Source organism: Podarcis tiliguerta (genome assembly GCF_965153285.1).
Source record: "Podarcis tiliguerta genome assembly, chromosome: 1".
In the NCBI taxonomy this organism is placed as follows: domain Eukaryota; kingdom Metazoa; phylum Chordata; class Lepidosauria; order Squamata; family Lacertidae; genus Podarcis; species Podarcis tiliguerta.
The window spans coordinates 44,132,352-44,154,723 of NC_139534.1; the positions used below are offsets into that span (position 1 = coordinate 44,132,352).

At 42.9% G+C, this 22,372-nt stretch overlaps 1 protein-coding gene across 1 annotated transcript in view; it reads left to right on the plus strand.

The window, feature by feature from the left end:
* ESYT3 (extended synaptotagmin 3) overlaps positions 1-22,372 on the plus strand; it is a 37,959-nt gene that overhangs the window by 12,147 nt on the left and 3,440 nt on the right. The window contains exons 5-19 of the mRNA XM_083407830.1: positions 3,964-4,030; positions 4,121-4,210; positions 6,358-6,413; positions 7,070-7,190; positions 7,849-8,010; positions 8,815-8,897; positions 10,120-10,168; positions 10,981-11,070; positions 11,484-11,546; positions 13,004-13,072; positions 14,357-14,422; positions 16,290-16,376; positions 17,792-17,941; positions 20,076-20,560; positions 21,772-21,870. Of these exons, the coding sequence (XP_083263956.1) occupies positions 3,964-4,030; positions 4,121-4,210; positions 6,358-6,413; positions 7,070-7,190; positions 7,849-8,010; positions 8,815-8,897; positions 10,120-10,168; positions 10,981-11,070; positions 11,484-11,546; positions 13,004-13,072; positions 14,357-14,422; positions 16,290-16,376; positions 17,792-17,941; positions 20,076-20,560; positions 21,772-21,870 (1,737 nt within the window). The remainder of the gene's footprint in view (positions 1-3,963; positions 4,031-4,120; positions 4,211-6,357; positions 6,414-7,069; positions 7,191-7,848; positions 8,011-8,814; positions 8,898-10,119; positions 10,169-10,980; positions 11,071-11,483; positions 11,547-13,003; positions 13,073-14,356; positions 14,423-16,289; positions 16,377-17,791; positions 17,942-20,075; positions 20,561-21,771; positions 21,871-22,372) is intronic.

Here is a 22,372-nt window from a genome sequence, read left to right on the forward strand (position 1 = left end):
GCCACCTCCAGCCTCCCAGTAAGCAGCAATAGTGCAACTGACTCAAGGTTAGGCACGGGATGGATAAAGCCACAGTTGAACAATTGCAAGCATGAGACCGCACTCCTGATTTCTCCCTTTGCAGCCTTGGCTTATATCTGACATGCCATTCGGATTTGGTGCCCCACGGCTTTTGGGCTGGATAGGTGCCACTCGGAAGCTCCTGATCCCTGCCAAAAGCAGCACAACTTACATTTGGTGCCAAATTTATATGAACTGTGTGCCTGATTTGGGCTGGGCAGACTCACCTGTTGCTCACCGCCAAGCAGTTGGGACCGTACATTTCTGAATGTTCCCTTTGCAGCCATGGTGGCCTTTGGCGCTGTTTACATTTGGCACCCAAGGCAAGCGCTGATGCTTTTGCTGGGATTGGCTCCACTCCATGGAGAAGTGGCTGCTACATGATCTGGCCTCCTGTTTCTTCTCTGCTCCCTCCCGCCCTGTCCACCTAAAGGCTTTGCTGTGCAATCTTCCCCCAAACAGTTGGGCACTAAGGTGCTTGTGAGCGTAGTTCACTTGGGCATCAAAGCAATGTTAAACGGATGAGTCACTTCAGATATGTTAACTGATGGACTACAATGCATGAGCAACCCATTTTGGATTTAATAGCACGTGTCTTGTTCTGTCACATAGGAAGTAGTTTGAAAAACGGGTATCCAATTAAATCTGTGAATCACCATTGGCTCACTGTCATATCCCTGTGACAAGCAAGTTGTGCAAGTCCTTTCCTCCTCTGATCCTGCTGCATAGCTCTGTTTGGCCCAGCTTTTGCTGCTGCTGCCTCCACTAAGGGATCTTCTTAGAATTGTAGAGTTGGAAGGGACCCTGAGGGATCATCTAGTCCAACCCCCTGCAATGCAGGAATGTACAGCTGTCCCGTACGGGAATCGAACCTGCAACCATGGCATTATCAGCACCACGCTCTAACCAACTGAACTATCTGTTGTTCTAATGGAGTTCAAAAGGGCCCGATTTGTGAGGCAGGATGACCCAAAATATAATTGGCTTCCTCGAAAGTTGAACTGGAAATGGCACATCACAGCTTTAACACCAAGCTGTTAGATGTTTAAAAGGGAATGGAAGTTTCCCTAAAATATCAGGATAGATATGGATTGCATCTAATCTCATGTAATGGAGCCAGAGTCAATGGTAATGTGTACAGCGCCTAAATTTACCTCTCTCTGGTTTTGGTAATAGAGCTTCGTATATGTACATTCCTCCTGAAAATATTGTGTGTTTTTATTTAAAAGGTCTAACATAAAACATCTCAAAGCACAAGGAAGCTAGTCTTTGGCTGTGCAATTGTGGATTGGCTGTGCAAAGGTTCTCCCGCTTTGTTGTTGTTTAGTCGTTTAGTCGTGTCCGACTCTTCGTGACCCCATGGACCAGAGCACGCCAGGCCCCCCTGTCTTCCACTGCCTCCTGCAGTTTGGTCAAACTCATGCTGGTAGCTTCGAGAACACTATCCAACCATCTCGTCCTCTGTCGTCCCCTTCTCCTTGTGCCCTCCATCTTTCCCAACATCAGGGTCTTTTCCAGGGAGTCTTCTCTTGTCATGAGGTGGCCAAAGTCTTGGAGCCTCAGCTTCACGATCTGTCCTTCCAGTGAGCACTCAGGGCTGATTTCCTTCAGAATGGATAGGTTTGATCTTCTTGCAGTCCATGGGACTCTCAAGAGTATCCTCCAACACCATAATTCAAAAGTTCTCCCTCTAGATTTGTCAAATTGGGCAGGGTGTGTTGAGGGAAATGTAGCTTAGCCCTTGTTGGCTGTCGCAGTATCATGCTGCATGCTTGAGAAGGGCTCCATATTTGTCGGTGAGAGTTGCAGGAGCTGAATAAGCATGTTATCATCAAAGAACCAGTTTGGTATGGAGCAGGATGTGACATACATGCTGAAACCTTTGGAGAGATGCATAGGGATGCAGCTCACACAGAGATGTGCAAGTTTAGATTAGCACTCTGGAGATTCTGTGACATGTGAGTTTTGGCTAAACTGAGGTTTGCTTTGGTATGCCTTTCTGGCTGCTATAGGAGTCACTGGGTATTTAATGTGTGCTTTTTAATTCAGAAGGGACACATAAAATTACCTTTAGAGCTCAATTGGGGCTGTGGAGCAAAGGCTGAAAATGTAAATGCAGTAGTGTGATTTCAAGGCAAACTGAACATATTTATTGTCGCCTTTTGTGCTTCTGAGTTTAAAAGTCTGCATTCCAACTTGGGGCTTCACACATGACATTTTTTTCTTGCGCATGAAAGGGAAAAAAGAAACTTGTGTGTGAACACTCTGCAGATGTATGTTTGTCTTTCATCTGATGTTTGGAAACCACAGTACCCCATGTGATGATACCCCAGTTAGATATTTGTCTATCAGCAAGGGACTTAATCACACTTCTCAGTAGGCGCAGAACAGTTTTCTGAAATGGTTTCCTGAAGCTCTTTGAATCATGAGCAGATACGTTAAATGGTATTTTTGAATAAAGATCAAGTATTTTAGCCAGCTGGCGATCGTCTTCAAAGCCTCCCAAGGTTTCATGTGCAAATCACTGTTGCGATGCCCCTACAAAAATTATAGAGTTCTTAAAATAGTAGTTTTTTGCACTCTTGTTTGCAGTAGTCTTCAACTATGGTTCTCTGGAACCTGTGATTCCCCCAAATGTTGCATCCTCCAGTTCCCATCATCCCTGACCGTTGGCTATGCAGGCTGGAGCTAATAGAGCGAGTCCAAAAACATCTGGAAGGCCACAGGTTCCTCATCAGTTTCCTTTCCTAAGCAGGTGTTCAATTCTAAACCTCCTTTCAGTGCTGAACATAAAATCAGAACAGTTCTGGTCCCTCTCAGTTTTAGACTTGTATAGCTGCAAATAACTGGAAAATGAAAAGAAATTTTGCAGCCTGGTTATTGTGTGTATGTCTTTGCAGATTCGAATCTCATCAAATTCAATTGGATTGAACTTGAGAGATCCCGAGTGTAGGATAGCTGCATTTAGTCCCTTGCTAACCTTATATGTTTCATACGTACTAACTGTTCATCTGATCTGAAGCTGTGAGACTACAGTAGTCTGGTGCAAATATGTGATTTGGTCAGTCTCTCTCTAAAGATGAGAAAAAGAAGCATGCAACTAGCTTGTTGCCCCCTAACCAGTGGCATAAAGCTAATCTTGAGACCTATGTTTCTTTAGATGTGTTTTGCTTTCTTACAATCCAGACAATGGGTGGGGGAAGCTATGGTTTCTAAGAAGCATAGTAAGAAGTAGTAGCAAATATCTGAGAGATGAATTGACTTTTCTAAGCTGCTGCCAGCTGCCTATGACAGGTGAGCAAACTGTAAAACATATTTGTTCAGAAACCTTATAAGATGTATTTGCTTGGGGACATGGCCGGCCCAAGACATTTTGGCACTTCAGGTGGACCACAGTATGGTGTGTCCCCAGGCAAGGAGGAATGAGTGACGATCTACATCTGGAACAAGGCAGGGATAAAGATCTACAGTGGGGACAAGGGTGGGAGGAAACCAGCAGCACCTCCTATTTGCCTAGATGGTAATAATATTATAATATTTTATTTATTTATACCCTGCACATCTGGCTGGGTTGCCCCAGCCACTCTGGGTGGCTTCCAACACATATGAAAATAATAATAAAACATCAAACATTAATAGTAGCAGCAGAAGGTGATGCATTCCTTGGAGTTTGGATCTGCCGCCCCTGCTGATCCTGCCGCCCAAAGCAGATGGGCCAGCCCTGCTTGGAAAATCTGGTCCTTTGTCCCCTTGTTTACAGGGAGCTTGAAACTGATTTTGTAATCAGCTGACTTGCAGCTAAGGAAAACCGCTTAGGACAATGAGAAGGGCATTTGGTATTCTGTATTTCAAGGGCTTTTCCCCTTGCAGATTAGTGACATGCTAATTTGAACCCTTTCTCAGTTATATAGGTGACTGTGAAATTCACATGGAATTGTCCAAATTCAAAGCCGGAATGAAAGGAATACAGGTATGTATAGTTGCACTTTACCTCCAGTTTACTAAATGGTGTGAGCAGCTGAATACATTACACTAAATGTGGTTTCCTTGCCTTTTGTAGTTGTATGGGACATTGCGAGTGATACTGGAGCCCCTGCTGACAGATCCACCTTTCATTGGTGCTGTAACCTTGTTTTTCATCCAGAAACCTGTAAGTTATGAATTCTAGTCTGGAGTTTATTTCTGCTTTTAATTTACATATTGGTCAGCGTGTCACTTAAAGGAGGCACAAAGTAAAGACCTTTCCCAAATGCTTGTGAGCTTTTTGCTGCACTGCGGAAAAGGTGGCAATTAAAACAGAGGTGCGAGATGGGGAAGGGAGGGGAGGGGAGGGCATAATGTACAACCTTAATCCCATACACATTCCTTAGAGGCAAATGCTACTGTGTCAAAAGGGGCTTGCCCTTAGTACTAAGTGTGAATAGGGTGACAGCCTTTGATCTCCTTCTGCAGGGGTCATTAAATCATTGAGGCTTGTTCTCATTTTGCTTAGTCTCAGAAAGATCATTTCTGGCTCAGTACGTTTTGCTGCCTGAAATAAAGTTCAATAGTGCCCCTCTCTCCAGAAAGATGCACTCTCTCAGGGTGGTCACTTCCCCCTGCTGCATGCAGTGGCATAGCATGGGTTCCCAGTACCCGGGACAAGGAAAGTATTGTGTCCCCTAAGACAAGTATTGCACCCCCTAACCAGCGCCTCCACTCAGTGCTGCTGCTGTTGTGGAGCAGCGGTAGGACATGCGTGCATGCCTTCTTGGGCTGGGGTGTGCCTCTAAAAAATTTGCACCTGGGGCAATTGCCCCAGTAGCTCCCCCACTATATACTTATGGCTGCATGGTAGGGCTGCTTCTAGGAAGAAAGCTTAAATTCTTCTCTTAGGGCTGTGGTGTTTTCTGTTAGGTAAAAAACCCAAAATGCCTTATGGTACGTAGGTTTCAAATGGTAATGCTATTTCTAAAAAGTTCTGGAATTTGTTAAATACTTAGACCAGGGATGGAAAGCATCTAGAGGGACCACGTCTGGTGAAAGCACAAGTCTGCACTTTTAAGCTCCACGTCTGAGTGCTTTATAGAGGGGGGTGGGACTGCAGCTTTCCCCAGGAAAGCCCACTCTTTAACATGGACACAGAGCTTTATAGCATGGATCTGTGCCTAGAAAGATGGCACAAAAGGAAGTCTGGATGAGTCCTCAGTAAATAATAATAATAATAATAATAATAATAATAATAATAATAATAATAATTTTTATTTATAACCCACCCTCCCCAGCCAGAGCCAGGCTCATGGCGGCTAACACCAATAAAATCACAGTAAAAACATAATAGGGGGGAAAGGGGGGGGGGGAAACCAATTTAAAATACAGGTTAACCAGTTCCAGAACTCATATTGCTGGCTTTGGAAACGGCATTGCGATTTATTGTGCTGCAAAATACCACCCTGACTTAGGCATGCCTAATTGAGTTGAGAAAGTTGAGACACACTGAACAAATATATGGGAAGGATCCAGACAGTATGGCAAGCCTCAAGTTCGTCTCCTTCTCAAGCACATTGTTGCCCTGAGGCTTCCATGATGCGTGTGCTAATTCTTTGCTTGTGGAACTCATGGTAGCAGCCACAATTTCTTTATAATAGGCATGAGTTAGGGCTGCATGACTCTCCAAGCCTTCAGTGTTTGTGAGTAATCTGAACTCAGTCGGAATTACCACACAGCGCAGCTCTCATACCAAACTGACATGCCCACACATTAGAGACAAATGGAATTAACTATTGTTATTGCTATTAATTACCCACCCTTCACCGGCAGGCTTATGACGGGCATGTTAATTGGGAGATTTCAAGTGTTTGAGGGATCTATTGGCATTCGTTGTATTCTGTACTGCTGGATTTTAATGCACAAAGGTTTCCAAGCAAAAGTTCCAGGCTCAATCCCCGATGTCCCCACATAGGGCTAGAGAAGACCCCCTGCCTGAAACCCTGGAGAGAAAAGGCCAATCTCTGTAGAACATGGGTGGGGAACTTGTGGTCCTTGAGATGTTGGACTTCAGCTCCCATCAGCCTCAGCCAGCATGGCCAACGGTCAGGGGTGATGGGAACTATAGTGCAACAACATCTTGAGGACCACAACTATAGAGAATATTCAGCTAAATAGGCCAAAAAACAGCTTTGCTCCTAATTTGGTCCCTACTGTTTGCCAGTTCTGTATTATACAGATTTGTTTGTTTATAAGTAAATACATACATGTTTGTTCCTGTGGCTAAACTCATGGTTTCTCCCTCCCTCTCTCTTTTAATTCCTAATATAGCATTTGGAAATCAGTTGGGCAGGACTGACGAACCTCTTAGATGCTCCAGGCATTAGGTAAATGTTCACTTGTTTCCATCATCCTAAGGAAAAGGCTTGTATCTGAAGGAAGGTGATGTGCCAGAGATGTCAGAGTCATGTTGAGACCAATTCACACATTACAATCTCCAAAATGAAGGCCATTTCTAACCCCCCTTCTGTATGGCAGCTGTTCCATACTAGTGGCTGTAGGTACGCATAGTGTGTCTCTGCCCATCACATGGAATGCCTTTGTTACTTTTTGACATCCCAGAAAATATATGAACTCTTCTCAAACGGTGGGGAAGGATAAGAATATATTTTGCCACAGTTGCGCTTGTGGGATTTATTAGCTTGCTTTGTAACTTTTCTCAGATTTAATATTGTGGGCATTCAGATATTTGGCTTTGTAATGAGATTTTTTTAATGACAGTCCATGGCACTAGGTTGGCAAAGGCTACCCTAGAGTTCCTCCAGCATGAGCCAATGTGATTTCCCTTTTTCCTGCTGAAGCAAAAAAAAAATCCCAAGCATGTGAAATTTAACCAGGACACATACACCCATTCCTCTTCTGGGTTATTTGTGGCAAGACAATCAACTTTGCAGCTGTGGCTTTGAGCTTGATAGGTCTGCCTTAAGCACAGCTGCTGTACAAAGCATTCAAAAAATAAAATGTGTGGTTTTTCCTCTTTCAGTTCATTTTCAGATACCTTGATTCAAGATCTCATTGCTGCCCGGTTGGTGCTGCCAAACAGAATCACCATCCCACTGAAAAAGAACATTGACATTTCTCGCTTGAAGTTCCCTATTCCATACGTGAGTCGTGTCTGAGAATGGTGTTCTTTAAATCTTGGCTCAGGGAGTAAGAGCACTCTCTAAACAAGCATTGTCCTCTAGCTTCTTTGCCCAAGTCACCTTCAGGCAAGGGACAGTTTGTCCTGCTTTGTTTGCAGGGAGATGAGATGGTGTTGGCTATTTAATGAGCATTCACTCCAATTTGTTTGAGGGGGGGGGGGGCTACACAATATTGCAGCAATTTCCATGGTATTTTCTCTTCCCTTGTAGCAAAAGTTGCAATTCTGGGAGCAAGTTGGGCATGTTTCGTAAGAACCTCATATCGGCTTTAAATTGTGCAACCTGAATTTGCTGGTGTGTGCGATGGAATCCCTACCAAAACAGTTGTAGTATACCTCTGGTTTGCATTTGATTCTTTCCTTATGGGGAGGTACAAAGAGAGAACATGGCAGGCTGGGAATGAGTCTGCAGTAAATACTCTGGTGGATTATTTTAGTAAAAAGCTAACCCTCGTCAAATTTTATTAACCAGCTTCCGTGGTGATAGACAGCAGGCATGTTTCTTACTGCTGTGTTTATAGGGTTTTCTTAATCGTAGCTTTTTACAATGTAGGCATCTAGCGAGGATTCTAAGTCTATATATTTTAATGTTTCTCTGTGTTTTTGTTTTGCTCTCCAAGGGAGTAATAAGAGTATACCTACAAGAAGCTGAAAATCTTGTCCAAATGGACAATTTCCTTGGGAAGTCGGACCCTTACGCTCTTCTGAGGGTTGGTCAGGTGCAATTCCGAAGCAAGACAGTGCACAGGAACCTGAACCCCATCTGGAACGAAGTGTTTGAGGTGATGATTCTCCTTGAACTCTTACTAGCAATAAGCTGGAATGCAGTGCTCTCTCCTTGTTCAGAATTCTAGACACAACTAAGTTAAGGTACTTAAATAAAATAAAAAAGCCTTACCTTTGGAAGAAGGCAGATCACTACTTATATGAATAAGTAAAATTGAACTGGAATAGATGGGGAAAGTTCCCTGTGAAATATTTCACTACTGGCTCCTTAATCAACATTGAATGGTGTAGCAAGGCTTTAATGAGCAAGGCCCTCGTTAAGCTTCATCAGGGGTCTAGGCATCAGGTGTGGTCCTCCAAGTCTCTCAACCTGGCCCATGAGACTCTCCAAAGGCCCCAGCCCCTTAGCCCCCCATTGCATCCACTTTTGTCCTTGGCTGGAATGGGAGTGTGAACTCTGCTAATGTTTGCCTGAATGGAGACTATAAAGGGTGAGTGGGTGCAGAAATTTGCCTACCCTACAAAGATAAATTACACTCATCACTCTACCCGTTTTTGCCTATGGCACATTGCCCTAAGAAGATTGTCCAAAAGAGAAGGCGACCGTCAGGCTAAAAATGGCTCCCCTTTCCTGAGTTTCAAGATGGGAACCTTTCTGATTTTAATTGAGCATCATGAAAGGGCATGGAGGCATTTCGGCATCTTCCCCACTTCTGCAGGATTGTGCTTGGCAAACAGGAAAGTTCGCTTTCTGCCAGCTTCAGAATAATAGGAAGGCTTGCATTTGTGCAACTGCATTTTGAGAAAAATAGCTGTACAATATTCTGTTACTTTAACGCGCTCTCTCTTTCCCCCTACAGTTCGTTGTTCATGAGATACCTGGCCAGGATCTAGAGGTAGACCTGTATGATGAAGATCCCGATAAAGATGACTTTCTGGGCAGGTGATGGATATAAATTTTCCTCTTTCATCTGTGCAACTTTCTGCTTTATCTCTTTCTGCCCCTCCTGCAGCAAAAGAGCCAGTGTGATAAGTATTCAAAGAAAAGTGCCATGGTACAACCCTCCATGGGCTATACCATTTCTGAATTCAGATGGGGGGAAATGCAGATTGCAATACTTTCCTGCTTCAAAAGCATTCTGCCACCAATGGCTGGAGGGTAGAGAATAGTTAAATTCCTCCCCCTGACATGCTAGTTTGTTCTTTTTATATACGTATATAAAAGTGCAAGGGAAAGCATTCTGACATACATTTGCTCTATCTGCATTCTACAGTGGTATAGTCTCAGTACAGTTATACCTTTTTAAACACATTGGTAAGTTTAAAAGTAATATTTCGTTCCTAGACAGGAGTAGCTTGGCAAACTACACTGAACAATTGCAAAGCCCTCTACATGGGGCTACCCCTGAGGTTGGTTCAAGAATTGCTACTTGTGTAGAATGCTGCAGCCTGGCACCTGCAAAATGCATACTTTTCAATGCCCAGTAAATACGCATTTTAACCATAAAATATGTATATTTGTGTGTACTTTTTGGAGTACACTCAAAACTACATTGCAAAATTCAGAGAAGTGCACGATTTCGTCAGGTGCTGTGTTTGAATCCACAAGCAAGATCAGGACTGTCAAGATGCTTCATAAAGCAGTCCAAACAAATTCCTCCTCCATCCCTACCTGAGATAAGGAACTGTTCATTGTCTGAGCCAGTTCTAATTCCTATGGATTGGGGATGCATGGACCTACCAATTCATACAAGGAGCAACTATCTCAGTTCTTGTTTGATTTAAGGAGCACCCTCAAACCTTGCTGCTTCTGAGTTCATTTTAAGGGCTGCACGGCTTCCTGGTGAACAAAAGATTATAAGAATCTGCAAGAGCCATTGGACATTTCTAAGTAAATGTAGCCACACAGTTAGAGATGGTGGGGAGGAGGCAAAATATTCCATGATACTAAAGGGATTGTTTTTCTGCACCTCTGTTCTGTGTGCCTCTGTATTACTTTAGAACAGAGGGTTCTGTTGATCAAAAAGCACAACCCATTCATAATTGATGCAGGTGAGGAGATGTGAACACCAGGAACATCAATACATGTTCCGTTTATAACTTATAGAAGCAAGGAAAGATACTACAGTCCCTAAACGGCTTATTCTTGTTCTGTCTTTTCACAGCCTGCTTATAAACCTTGCAGATGTGATGAAAGACAGAGTTGTCGATGAGGTAAAATGTGTTCTCACGTTAACTCTTCATTTTATAATGTTTCTTGAAAGCGTGCAGATTTTCCGATAGGCTTTGAAGTGTTACGAAATTTTAATGATCCATGGGGACAATTTAAATCACTTGAGTTCTCGCTACTGTCATCAAATATCTTAGTGTTTGAACAAAACAGCTGATGGAAGATTACAAAAGCTACAAAGAGTAGATCAACAAATAGGGTCTGACAAAAACTTTCTTGGGCAAGAACCTATTTCATTAGATGCCAATAACTCTCTGTGTGTATGCACACACATGTCCAAGTTGGGGGTAGGAACTGTTTTGCAATACAACTTTAAATTAGGGTAAAAATACTGAAATCATAGCCCAAATACTGCTAGCTGTAGGATGAAGTCATTTGAAGACTTATAATCTCGAGGCTCTTTTGACCTGAGAGCAATTTGCTGATGTGTAAAAGGCAGGCAAGGAACACACGGACAGAAGGGTTGTTGTCCTGCAGTACCAAAGGACCATGACAGAAAAGGTTAAAGCTGCAGGTGCTTGTCAATTAATCGGGAGAATTAAGTACCCTATGTATTTTCAAGCTGGGCCTCTTTATTGGAGCAGAGTCTGTTATGGACCTCACCATTCCAGCAATAAAAATGCAGTTTAAGCACATCAGGGTTTTAAAGTGTACCTCGGATAGACTCAGCCCCATAAAGCACTAAAGATAAATGGCTGGTTCTGCCACTTCACTTCCCCCTGGTGCACAATTCATGACACACTTGCAGGTTAATGTGCATTTATGACACTGATGTGCTTTTTCTTTCTTTACGAAGTGGTTCCCCTTAAGCAAGATTGCAAGTGGACATGTGCATTTAAAGGTTGAGTGGTTTTCTCTGGTCACCAATCAAGAGAAACTTTGCGAGGTGAGTGTTTCTGAGAGATCAGAGTCGGCCGAAGTGAGATACTTGCCGCAAGTTGATTGAAAGGATCTAAGTTCCATTCTGTGCCTGTGTGTACTTTGCTAGCTACATAATTCAACCATTTATTGTGGTGGCTGCATTTAAAGTCCTTCCTTAGCTAAGGGCTAAGGAAGCCCTGTGCATTGATTGGACAGTCAATCAATTGGCATGGAAATTTTAGAAGCGGCTCATTGTCTGTTTAGGGCAAGGCTGCAGCTTGTGGTCAACTCATGTTGGTATTTGCATCCTGATTGTTCCCCTGCCCAGCCACATGGCAGATGAATAGTAACAGTAACTCTGTCCACAAGACCAGCTTTGCATGTGAGGATATCAAAAAAAGCTCTTGTCTTATTTTGGATTTCATTTCCCTCCCACAGGACAAGAATGGTTTTGCCACAGCAATTCTCATTGTGTATTTGGACAGGGCTTTCAATCTTCCTGTGAGTAAACTGATGGAACAACACTTTTAAACTGTCCAGCTGCACACAATCCAATTGTTAGTGTCTGCATGCTCATGATGCAGGGGCAGAGATGGAGGACCTATGGGCCTCTAGATGTGGTTGGATACCAATTGTCATTTGGCCCAGGGATGGTTGGAGTTGCTGTTCAACAACACCTGGGCAGCCACAGTTCCCCATTTCTGGTGTGCACCGAATGCTGCTGCTTTAGTGCCAAGCATCCCAGTTTGGCTGAGATAATAATTGTGTTATCTGGAAACTAGTATCCACAACTTTGCTAATGCCTTCCAAGTTCTGAAAACTTCTATTTCAGAAAGGAGGTGAATGACGAGTATACAAATCTGTGACTTCCAAAAGTGAACTGATGGGTTTTTGAAAATAAAAGCGGAAGTTGAGATTTCAAACAACAAAATGAATAAGACCAAGCATTCTGCGAAGGCTCCACGAGGGAGGGTTCACCTGTTTAGGGAATGGAGTGAGGGAAGAAAAGTTCAGAATTTAGCTGGCTGAAAAGCCTTCCCTCCCTAGAATGGAGCGATCTGTCAGCTTCAGTTCTTTCAGTTTCACCTTTTTACAGTCTTAAATTCAGTTCTTCACACTTCTGCAGATGTTTGTGATTAAAAAAAATAATCATGAAAATTCTTATGCAGATTTTCCCTAATAACATGCCTTATGCATTTTCACTAATACATTCATTTTATGGACCTCTTTAGCCAATGTGTTATGTTGGCAAACATCGTTTGGTAGGAAAACTGCACCTCAAAATTCCAAGGAGTGCAACTTTCGAAGGCTAGCTGCATTTCAGTTCTCACGCTGTTTCAGAAAATGCAAATTTGAAAGTTTCACCATTAAATGCAAACTGAATTGAATTCCTTGTCTGTTGCTAGATTTGAGATTAAGCCCTTGTTCACAATTATGTATGCTGCTAATCTACTTTCAGTAAAATTAGCTTCTGGCCCATGTTAGCCTTAGAACTGAAAACAAAGCAAAACCAGCCTTTGTTTTTGAGAAGGAAGCAAGGACTTCTTTTCCTGCTAGGTGATTTGCTATTTTCTGGGATTCCCTTTGCTGGCAGCAATATCCTGTTCTTTTCTTCTTATGTGTCCATAGCCTAATCCTACACTACTTCCGTTTGTTACGAGGATCTATACCCTGCCTGTCGATCAGATTTCAAGGGTGTCTTCCAAAATCAGAAAACATAATAAAAACAAACATGTATATCTTTAAAACACAGCAGAATAATAAGAGCAGCACAAAACCTAACAGCCAGGATAAAAACAGACCAGCTTTGGTGGAAGGCCTGAGAAGGAAAATATCCTTGGTGCTGAAATGACAAGGTTGACTCTTGGTGAGCCTACCTGGGGCAAGCAATCAACTGCTGCTGTATGACACCTAACTTTTGTTTTTGTATTCCTTCCTAAATATCTTCCCTAATACAGAAAAATCAGTTTGAATATTACAATGGTGACTGTGGAGCAAAGAAATATAGAAAAGACAGATACATCAAGGTAAATGCTTCAGAGTCCCCTGTGTCTCAAAAGGGGCACACGCGCTGAACCAGCCTACTGAATGGATGCCATGGCTAAAACCCTAAAATATGTTGCATCTACGGGGTTAATGTTTGTTTCTCAATGGTATGTCAGTGTCCCATACCAAAAGGAAGAACAGAGACACTGTAGTTGATGGTGCAGGTGAGGCTAAACTGGTGAGCAGCATGTAGGAGGAATGTTTAAGTCAAGGTTACGCAAGGCACAAGACATTCATAGCACTTACCTATGATCAATGGAGCCCAGTAAAAAACATGGGTGGTCTCTGCTTCCATGCATTCAAAAGCATGTTTCTAGCCCTTGTGGTGCTACAAAAGCAAGTTTATATTTCAAAAAGCTAGCCATTATTATTTTTGGACCAGCCCTGATCCAATAGTTATTGGTTATTCCTATTATTAGTTTTCCCAGCTACTGGACCACCTCTAGCAAGACCATAATTATCTAGTCATAAATGGTGCTGCATCTGTCATTGTAATGCAAACTTTAATTGTGTTTGACATATTTGGCGGCTTGGTTGTAGCCTTCTGATTTATACTTGCCGTGTGGCTGTTTTGTGCTTCAGCTATAATGAATGAACTTGACAGTCTTGTATTGCAGGAGCAGCAGCAGCAATTGCTGCTGACCCCTGTGAGGTTATCTTTACCATATAATGCCCAAATTCTAGCTCCAAACATGTATGGCTTAACTCCACTCAGTGAAATACCGTATTTTTTGCTCTATAAGACTCACTTTTTCCCTCCTAAAAAGTAAGGGGAAATGTGTGTGCGTCTTATGGAGCGAATGCAGGCTGCGCAGCTATCCCAGAAGCCAGAACAGCAAGAGGGATTGCTGCTTTCACTGCGCAGCGATCCCTCTTGCTGTTCTGGCTTCTGAGATTCAGAATATTTTTTTTCTTGTTTTCCTCCTCCAAAAACTAGGTGCATCTTGTGGTCTGGTGCGTCTTATAGAGCGAAAAATACGGTAAATGCAGGGTGTAACACTGTATTGCATTGCATTTTTGGAGAATGTACTGGGGAAACCCAGCCAGATGGGCGGGGTATAAATAACAAATTATTATTAATAATTATTACTGTTTTAATTATTAAAGTTCTGCTCAGAACAGGGTTCCTGTCCCTTCCCAGATCTTGCAGAACTCCCAGTTTTTAATACCTAACATCAGCCTCCCTGCTCAATTCACCTCCTTGTCTTTTGGAATTCATGATGCTATTGACACTGTCTTTTCTTTCAAAAATTTAATTAATAAAGAAGATGGAACGCGAACCTTCTTCCTTTGTCCTACTCACAGTGGGCAACAAAACTCATAGAAGCAAGGTAAGGGGGTCAGAATTACTGTTTTTTGTTTTTAAAAACTTGAATGGACAGTTGTCTTCATGGGGCAATATGTGGTTTTCCAGTATCAATGTCACACCTTGGATACGTGTGTACCTTCTCGGTTAATTAAAAAGCAACACTTGGTGTTTTGTAGGTGCTGCCCCAATGAAATATCTGTGGTGTGATGTCCTGTCCCCACTTACTGGGTGGAAGTGACTGCATTTCTTGGGCTGGTGGGAATAGTTACACAGCTGTGTTGTAAATATTTCTTTTGTATGTGGTTGGATGGGCCCTCCTTTAAGAACATACAGCCAACATGGAAGTTGTTGTTTTTTTTAACAAAGAGACATTCTGACTAAAAAATAAATAAATAGCTAAGATTCTTGAAATGACAAGAGTCATATTTTGGAACTAAAATTAGCACACGGGGCTACTTTTGCATCCACCAGTAACTTTTTACGGGAATCTTTTTAGATGAAACTTCTAGGTCGGACCAAAAGGCCAACCAGGTGGCTCTGAGAATCCCATAGCAGAGTTCGAACAATAACAATGTTGGTCAAAATAGCCAAACCTGTGGTGTTAATGCTGTTATTTTCGATAACTGTCGCCATTGAGTTGCTACCTTTGGGAAGGATTTTGCTTTCTCGGGAACAAAATACAGCACACAGAGTCTGGGGAAGGTTTGAGATCCCCTTGAGTAGGGTGAAGGCAACGGGACTGTAACAAATGAGGGGCAATTTGTCTGTTTTTGTTGCATTAAAAACTGATAGTATGGAAAAGTCTTGAACATAATGCATTGTGTCCTATTAATATAGTTGGGCACTCTGATTACAAAATGGATGCTACACCCCTTCCAAAAATTCATTTCTTAAGTGTACGTCTGCTCCAGCTGTTTTTCTTGGGCTATGTCCTGAGAGCCAGTGATGCAACTGAGTGCAAATGAATACATCCATAGCGAGGCACTTGGTTTTCCCACAGTGTTCCTGCTATTTCAGCGCAAGCATTGCATTAAGAATAATTGCCTACAGTAAGCTTGCAGCTTGACATGACTGCAGCAATCTTCCTCTTTACTCATGAGGAAGCCTGCTAGCACACAGGTACTTTGGCTTGCCACTTCAACTAGCTAACTGAAGCCACCGGCAATGAATCTGTTGGTGAGGGAGGAGTCTGGGCTGTTCTTTCAAGCCTTGAGCTCTTCTTCGTAGCTACTTCTACTGTGGTCAGTTATTGCGCCCTAAGCAGGGGGTGGAGGGGAATACTTTCTCTTGTTCCACGTTGAGCTCCAGCTTTAATTGATCTAGGCCGACTGGATCGGCTGCTAGCCTATTTATGGTGTGGTTTTCCAAACCTGCTGCAACAAGCAGCAGAGAACTCCCTTTCCATACAGGTGCAAACTGTGGCTACTTCTATAGAGTTTCGGTTACAATCAATTAAAACTCAGCTGGCGTATTTCAGCATTAACATTCATCAGATCATGTGGGGAGTCGCGGTGGGGTGGGGGGAGTCTACAGGGCGCCTAACTGGTTCTGTGTGTTTATTTGTCTGACTTAAAGAAAGTGAACTGGGTAAGAGGCTTTTTAAGGGTTGGGTTTTGTCCCTTTTGGGTAAGAAGGTAGTGCTTAAGACAGGGAAACCGATACATCCTTCAAAACATGTTCCGTTGAAGTCAGTGGAACTGTCTTCTGAATTGGTATACTGTCCTGTAAAACCTCCTGCTCTTCAGTTTCTAGCAGAGTAAAACTATGCGCGGCTACTTGGGAGTATGTCCCATTGAATGGGGCCTTCTCTCAGCTAGGTTGGGAATAATTGTTGGTCAAGTGTTCTGTAGCTAATGTGTGGATGTCGTTCTTTCTCTCTTACCCTTCAGACCTGTAATTTCACTAAGGATCCTGCATGGGGCCAGGCCTTCACGTTCTTCGTCCACAGCGCTCCATCGCAGTCTCTTCATCTGGAGGTCAGTTGGACTTCTCTTGCTTTATGAGCATGTGGCACAACATGAGCTCATGCTTAATGGGTCTTTGACCGAATAATAATAATTAGCACCGGTTTCTGCTCTGTATACACGTGCTCTTGTGATGATGATGATAATAATAATAATAATAATAATAATAATAATAATAATAATAATAATTAATAATAATAATTTTATTGATTGATTGATTGTACCCCGCCCATCTGGCTGGGTTTCCCCAGCCACTCTGGGTGGCTTCCAACAAAGATGAAAAATACACTAAAATGTCACATATTAAAAACTTCCCTGAACAGGGCTGCCTTCAGATGTCTTCTGAATGTCAGGTAGTTGTTTATCGCTTTGACATCTGATGGGAGGGCGTTCCACAGGGCGGGCGCCCTGTCTCTGCTTTGCAAAGGGACTTCAAATAAGTGGGTCATTATTTTTACTGAGAAAGGGACTACTGGGCTTTGTGGGAAGGAGGGACCATATTTATGTTTTTTGTAGATGCAGTAAAGATATTATTCAGCCTTCCTTTGGGGACTTCAGATTCAATGATATGATGCTCGTGTATTATTATTATGACTTGTTGCTTGTTACCTAAATACATTATACCTAAATACATTCTACAATTAAAGACCATGTAAAAACATTAATATTTCATGCAAATACCTACAGTTCATACATGTAACAAACACACACAACCCTCACCCACTAAACAGCCACAGGAGGCTTCAAGTGGCCCTTTGGGGTCAATTTTGACTCTTCAGCTGCCTCGATATCAGCACATTTCTCCCTTCCCCCAATATAGCCTATTCTTTGGTATCAGATGCTGCCCTCCCTCATCCAATAAACTTCTGGCGGGGAATGGAGGAGAGGAGAAAAATGTGAACATTTCCTACAAAGACCCTAAACATCCCAGTTAATGGGGGGGGGGGGAGTTTAGTAAAAAGTTTATGATGAGTCTAGATCAGCGTTTCCCAAACCTTGGGTCCCCAGCTGCTACAACTCCCACCATCCTCGACCACTGGTCCTGCTAGCTAGCGATGGTGGGAGTTCTAGTCCAGAAACAGCTGGAGACTAAGTTTAGGAAACGCTGATCTAGTGATTTTTTTTTTTAATGCCTTCTTGTTCAATGGTTAATCACTGCTGAGCCACAGCAATGGTGCTACAAATGTTTTAACAACGTAAGAAGAATGCTGCTGAATCGGGTCAGTGGCCCACTTAGTCCAGGTTCCTGTTCTCTCAGACCAATCAGATGCTTGTGGGAAACCGGCAAGCAGGACTCAAGCACAGGAGCACCCTCTCCCTTCCTGCAGTTTTCAACAACTGGTAAAAAGATTAAAACATTGTTGGAACTAACTCATCATACCAATCATAACTCACCATACTGTCTTGTTTGCTTCCGCCCCCTCTAGATAAAAGATAAGGACCGGGAGAATGCCCTGGGGACCTTTGTGTTATCGCTTGGCAACTTACTAAAAAATCCTGATATGACACTTGAAGAGAACTTTCAACTGGATCACTCTGGTGTGGACAGCTCTATTAAGCTGAAAGTTGTGTTGAGGGTAAGTTTAAGGCTCTGCATCTATCTTCCCCCTCCTCGCTTCTCTGTTGTATCTCTTCCTGTAGGAACTTGTTGTGCTTTCCTGAAACTAATTAATTTTCTGCAGTGGCTGTCAGGAATCTCTCTGTTTACATCCTAAGATACGTTGCTTCAGACTTCATAAACGGGTGATTAATTGACATGGGGTACGATGAGTTCTGTCTTGTAGAACTATACTGAAACCAAACTTACTTCATGTATAGATTTGTGCTCTGTGCCAAGTTGATATGAATTCAAATCCATCAGAAGTGTGTACAACAAGCTCTTGATTTCTACACCGGATGAATCTATTAAATTATGTGGGTGGAATGTTTGGAAGGTATACCTAGAAGGGGGCATGTTAGAAGCCCCTTCATGGGTCCTGTAGGAAACTTCCTTCTAGAAACCCCGCTTCCTCCCAAAGAGGTAATTGGGTAGGTCTTGGGTGTCCATATTGATATGCAAGCAATAGTCTTGGATAAGCAGGCTGGTTTTCAATTCTTGTTTTTATCTTCAAACCACCTTGGGGTCTGCTGCAGGAAAAGGTGGGGTATAAATAAATAAATATATAATAATACTGCTACATTTGAAAACCAGTTAAAACAAGTAACTTGATTAGAATGCTGAATATTTATCAGATTGTGGGATTATGGGTTAGTTTACCCATCACAGAGTTACAGTTCCCAGTCACCCTTAACAAACTACAGTGCCCAGAATTCTTTGAGGGGGAAAACGTTCTTTAAAGGTATAGTGTGTACGCAGCCTCAGACCAGTCCTCACTAGTCTCTGTGCTGCCCTTGTAGAATTCAGCAAGGGAGGAGATGGGGACAAGGCTAGAATTAGTTGTCTCTGGCTACTATTTGGCTTCCTGCCCTGTCAGTCCCAAAGGACACTAGCCACCACTGCCAAGGTCAAGCGTATCATGGGTACCACTTGCCTGGCTTAAATTTATTATTTCCAAAGGCCGAATAATAATAGGAGGTGGGGATTAATATTGTGGCCAATGCAAAATAAAAGCCTAAAAAGCTGCTTGGTTAGGAGCGGCTGGAGCATTTCAGTAAAAAGCATGATAATGTCTTACCTTGAATTCAACCACAATTAGTACTTACCTACTTTGTTTTCCATGTTCTACAAATGGGGTACGAGGATTTCCAAAAGCACCCAGGTGGTTTAGAACAGAGTTCCCCTCAATTTTCAAAATAATGACCTCAAGGACATGCCGTGCTCTGATGCAGATGGATGCTTTGTATTCTTCCCCAAGACAGATCAGCAACTGGGGAATTGACTTGAAAGGCAACAGCACTTAAACACCTGCGGTCCAATTGTGTATCTGTTTTAACTGCACACACTCAGTGGTGTTAAGGAAATGTTTAAAACGTTCTCTCCTTCGTACCTTACAAGAGAATATTTGCTGTTCCTACGTAATTTACGGTTAGGGTCATGCCCCTAGTTTTCCTGATTTCTAGGCTCATTCCAAAGGGCAAGCTCCTCCTCCTTGTCTCATGCAACTAATAGAGAGAGAAAAATGCATATATGTGCATGAGAGAGAGGGGGAGAGAGAAGGAACTTTTCCCACTGTGAATTTGGAGCACTTTAGAAGTATCCTTTGTTAGTGGAAGACAAAAATACTTCCTTTTTTAATTTTTTATTTATTTATTTGGTTTTTCAGATTAAAAAATTACAGTCACATATCCAACATACAACATAAAAACAAGATTCCAAGGAATTTCTTGGACTTCTCTCCTCCCCTTTGTGGGTCTATTCTTAATCATTTCCTCCTGCATCTTTTACCTCTCCATTGTGTCCAAAATTCACCATTAAACTACAAGTGATATTCCAATCCTACTAACGATTTTAACTGTTTACAATGGTTTTTAAGATAAGTTATAAATTTCCCCCATTCCTTATTAAAGTTTTGGTCTTCCTGATTTCTGATTCTTCCAGTCATTTTAGCCATTTGGGCATAATCCATTTGGGCATGATCTGAGGATAAAGTCCCTACCAGAGAAGAATGGCAGATCAAGTTGACAAAACTCTACTTCTTTATTCAGTGCCTCTTAATGTTAGGTATCACCACGTTGTTTACTCTTTCTTTCCCCCCCCCATTTTCTTTTCAGGCTTTGGACATACAGCAGCATGATCCAGAAAGTACCTATACTGGGGTTAATGCCTCAAAGCAAGTTCCCATCCCTGCCACCGAGCAGGACGAACCCAAAGGCAAGACACATTTGCCGCCTCCTCCACCGCCACCGCCTCCTCCTCCTCCTCCTCCACCAAAAGTAGAAGTGCCCAAAGCACCCCAGGAGAGGAGCAGCGACTTAGGCCTGCCTGACCCCCAAGGTGACCGACGTGAGAGCAATGCTAACCTTAATGTAAATGAGAAATTGGCAGGGCCTATTGTGATAGAGGCAGTGGCTGGAATTAATGAGCAAGCCGGCACAGGTGGCTTGCGCCCCAAATCTTTGACACCTGCGCAGACCATCCCAGCACGCCGGATGCTGCCAGCCCTGCGGAGACTCCAGGTTGCCCCCAGCATTGCGTCTCTGGGCTCAATATCCGCTTCAAACTTTGATGTAACTTGCAGCAATCTGGATCTCAATAAGTAAGTCTGCCTCGGTGTGATTTTTTGCCTAAACTGAGCATGAGCTGTACGCTTGTTTCTGCACACATTTGGAAAATAAAAGACCCGCTTGCAGATGCTAGCATTACTGTGGCTATTTCCTGTTGTTCATGGTATTGAGAAAGGGGTAAGAAGAACTCCTTAAGGCAGGTTAGTTTGTTTTTAGAGGGTGGTGTTCCTTTGTTTTGCGACTTGCATTACCTTCAAGGTACGTAAGTATTCCTGCGTAGGATTCCCTAAGCATGCTCCAAGATAAAGGTGTGTTTGTGACACTGGGGTACCTCATGCAAAACTTTTGCAGCACCCACAACATTGTCAGAATGTCAGCCCATTCCCAGGAAAATCCAGGAAGTTAAAGAAATAACAAAAACTTGTCTCCAATGACCTATCTTCAATACTTCAGTGACCTAATTAGAATTCCCTCTGGAATCACCCAAAATCTGTGGGGGGGCTTTTATTTCTCAGGATATGCATTTAGATCAGAGCAACACAACATGTGTTATAAGTTCAGTGAAGTGCAGCAGGAAAGGCAGGGATGCACTTCCACTTGTCTCACCACTTTCCCTGGGAGAAACCAACTCTTTCCTGCGGAATTGGATTAAACATCAGTTGGGTTTTTCGCAAATCAACATTTGCTCCGATTCCACAGTAAAGAGCGGGTTTTCCTGGGGAAAGTGGCAGAACAAATGGAAAACCTCTCAGACCATGCTTTCTAGGCACAGGGCAAGCAAAAGTGTGGGCAAGCCCTAAAGGGCTTGGAAAGGCTAGCAGTCGGCACACAGACCCCATAGAAATAAAGTCACAGCCCTCAGGTTAGATGCCTGTAGCTGCTCCTGGGCAGCTGACCTACCTTCTACTTTCTGCTGGGATTCCAGGTCTCTTTGATGGAAGGCTCTTTGTACTTCATGTTTAGCATCTATACTACTGTGACAGTTTTTTCTGATTTGAATAGTTTTCAGAACACACCTCAAGGTGAAAGGGACCCCCGAGAGGGCCAAGAGATGCTGGAATCAAATACATCTTCCTTGGCACAGAGAATTCCTTCCCTTGGGAATGGCTTATAGTTGGTTTAGCTTATGGGGATGAGATATACTAGTGTGAGTTAGTAGGGATCTTGGTTACGCAGCCTGTGTTCAGCTTCTGGAGGAGGTTTTGTTTGTTTGTTTGTTTAAATGTAATTCATTATCTTGCAGTGGGACACTTTATGATGGAATGCCCCTGGGAGAGATTCACCTCACTGTGCGTTATGCATCCCTACGGCAGTCTCTTATCGTGCTGGTTAATGCATGCAGGTAACCCCTGAGAGAGCTGTTTCTCTTTGTCTTCTGTGATTGATATTGTTTAGGGCTTGATTTTTGCTATGCACAATTTTCTGCTGTAGACACAACCAGGATGTGCTACATAGGTGTGCTCACATTTTCAAACATCCTGTTACATCCTTCTAATACGAAGTGGATCACATGCAGCTACGAACATGGTCTTGTTGGCTGTCTTACCAGTCTGCCACCCATTGACCCCGTCCCTCCCGCCCAGGTCCAGCCATTTCATTTGGTAATGGGTCTTTATTGTAGACCACATGCTTTGTACTGAAGTGACAAGCCTGGCTGTGCCCAATAACTGCCTGGCTTCAAGCACTGTATTAGCAGCAGCCCTATCTACAGAAAAGCTTGGGAGGCACAGATTCCTCTTACTTCTTAATCTGCTTTTCTTACAACTTCTTCAGATGCAGGAAAAACAAGTGTGGGCACACTCATACGCACAATCCTAACACACCATAGATAAGCATTTTTTCCA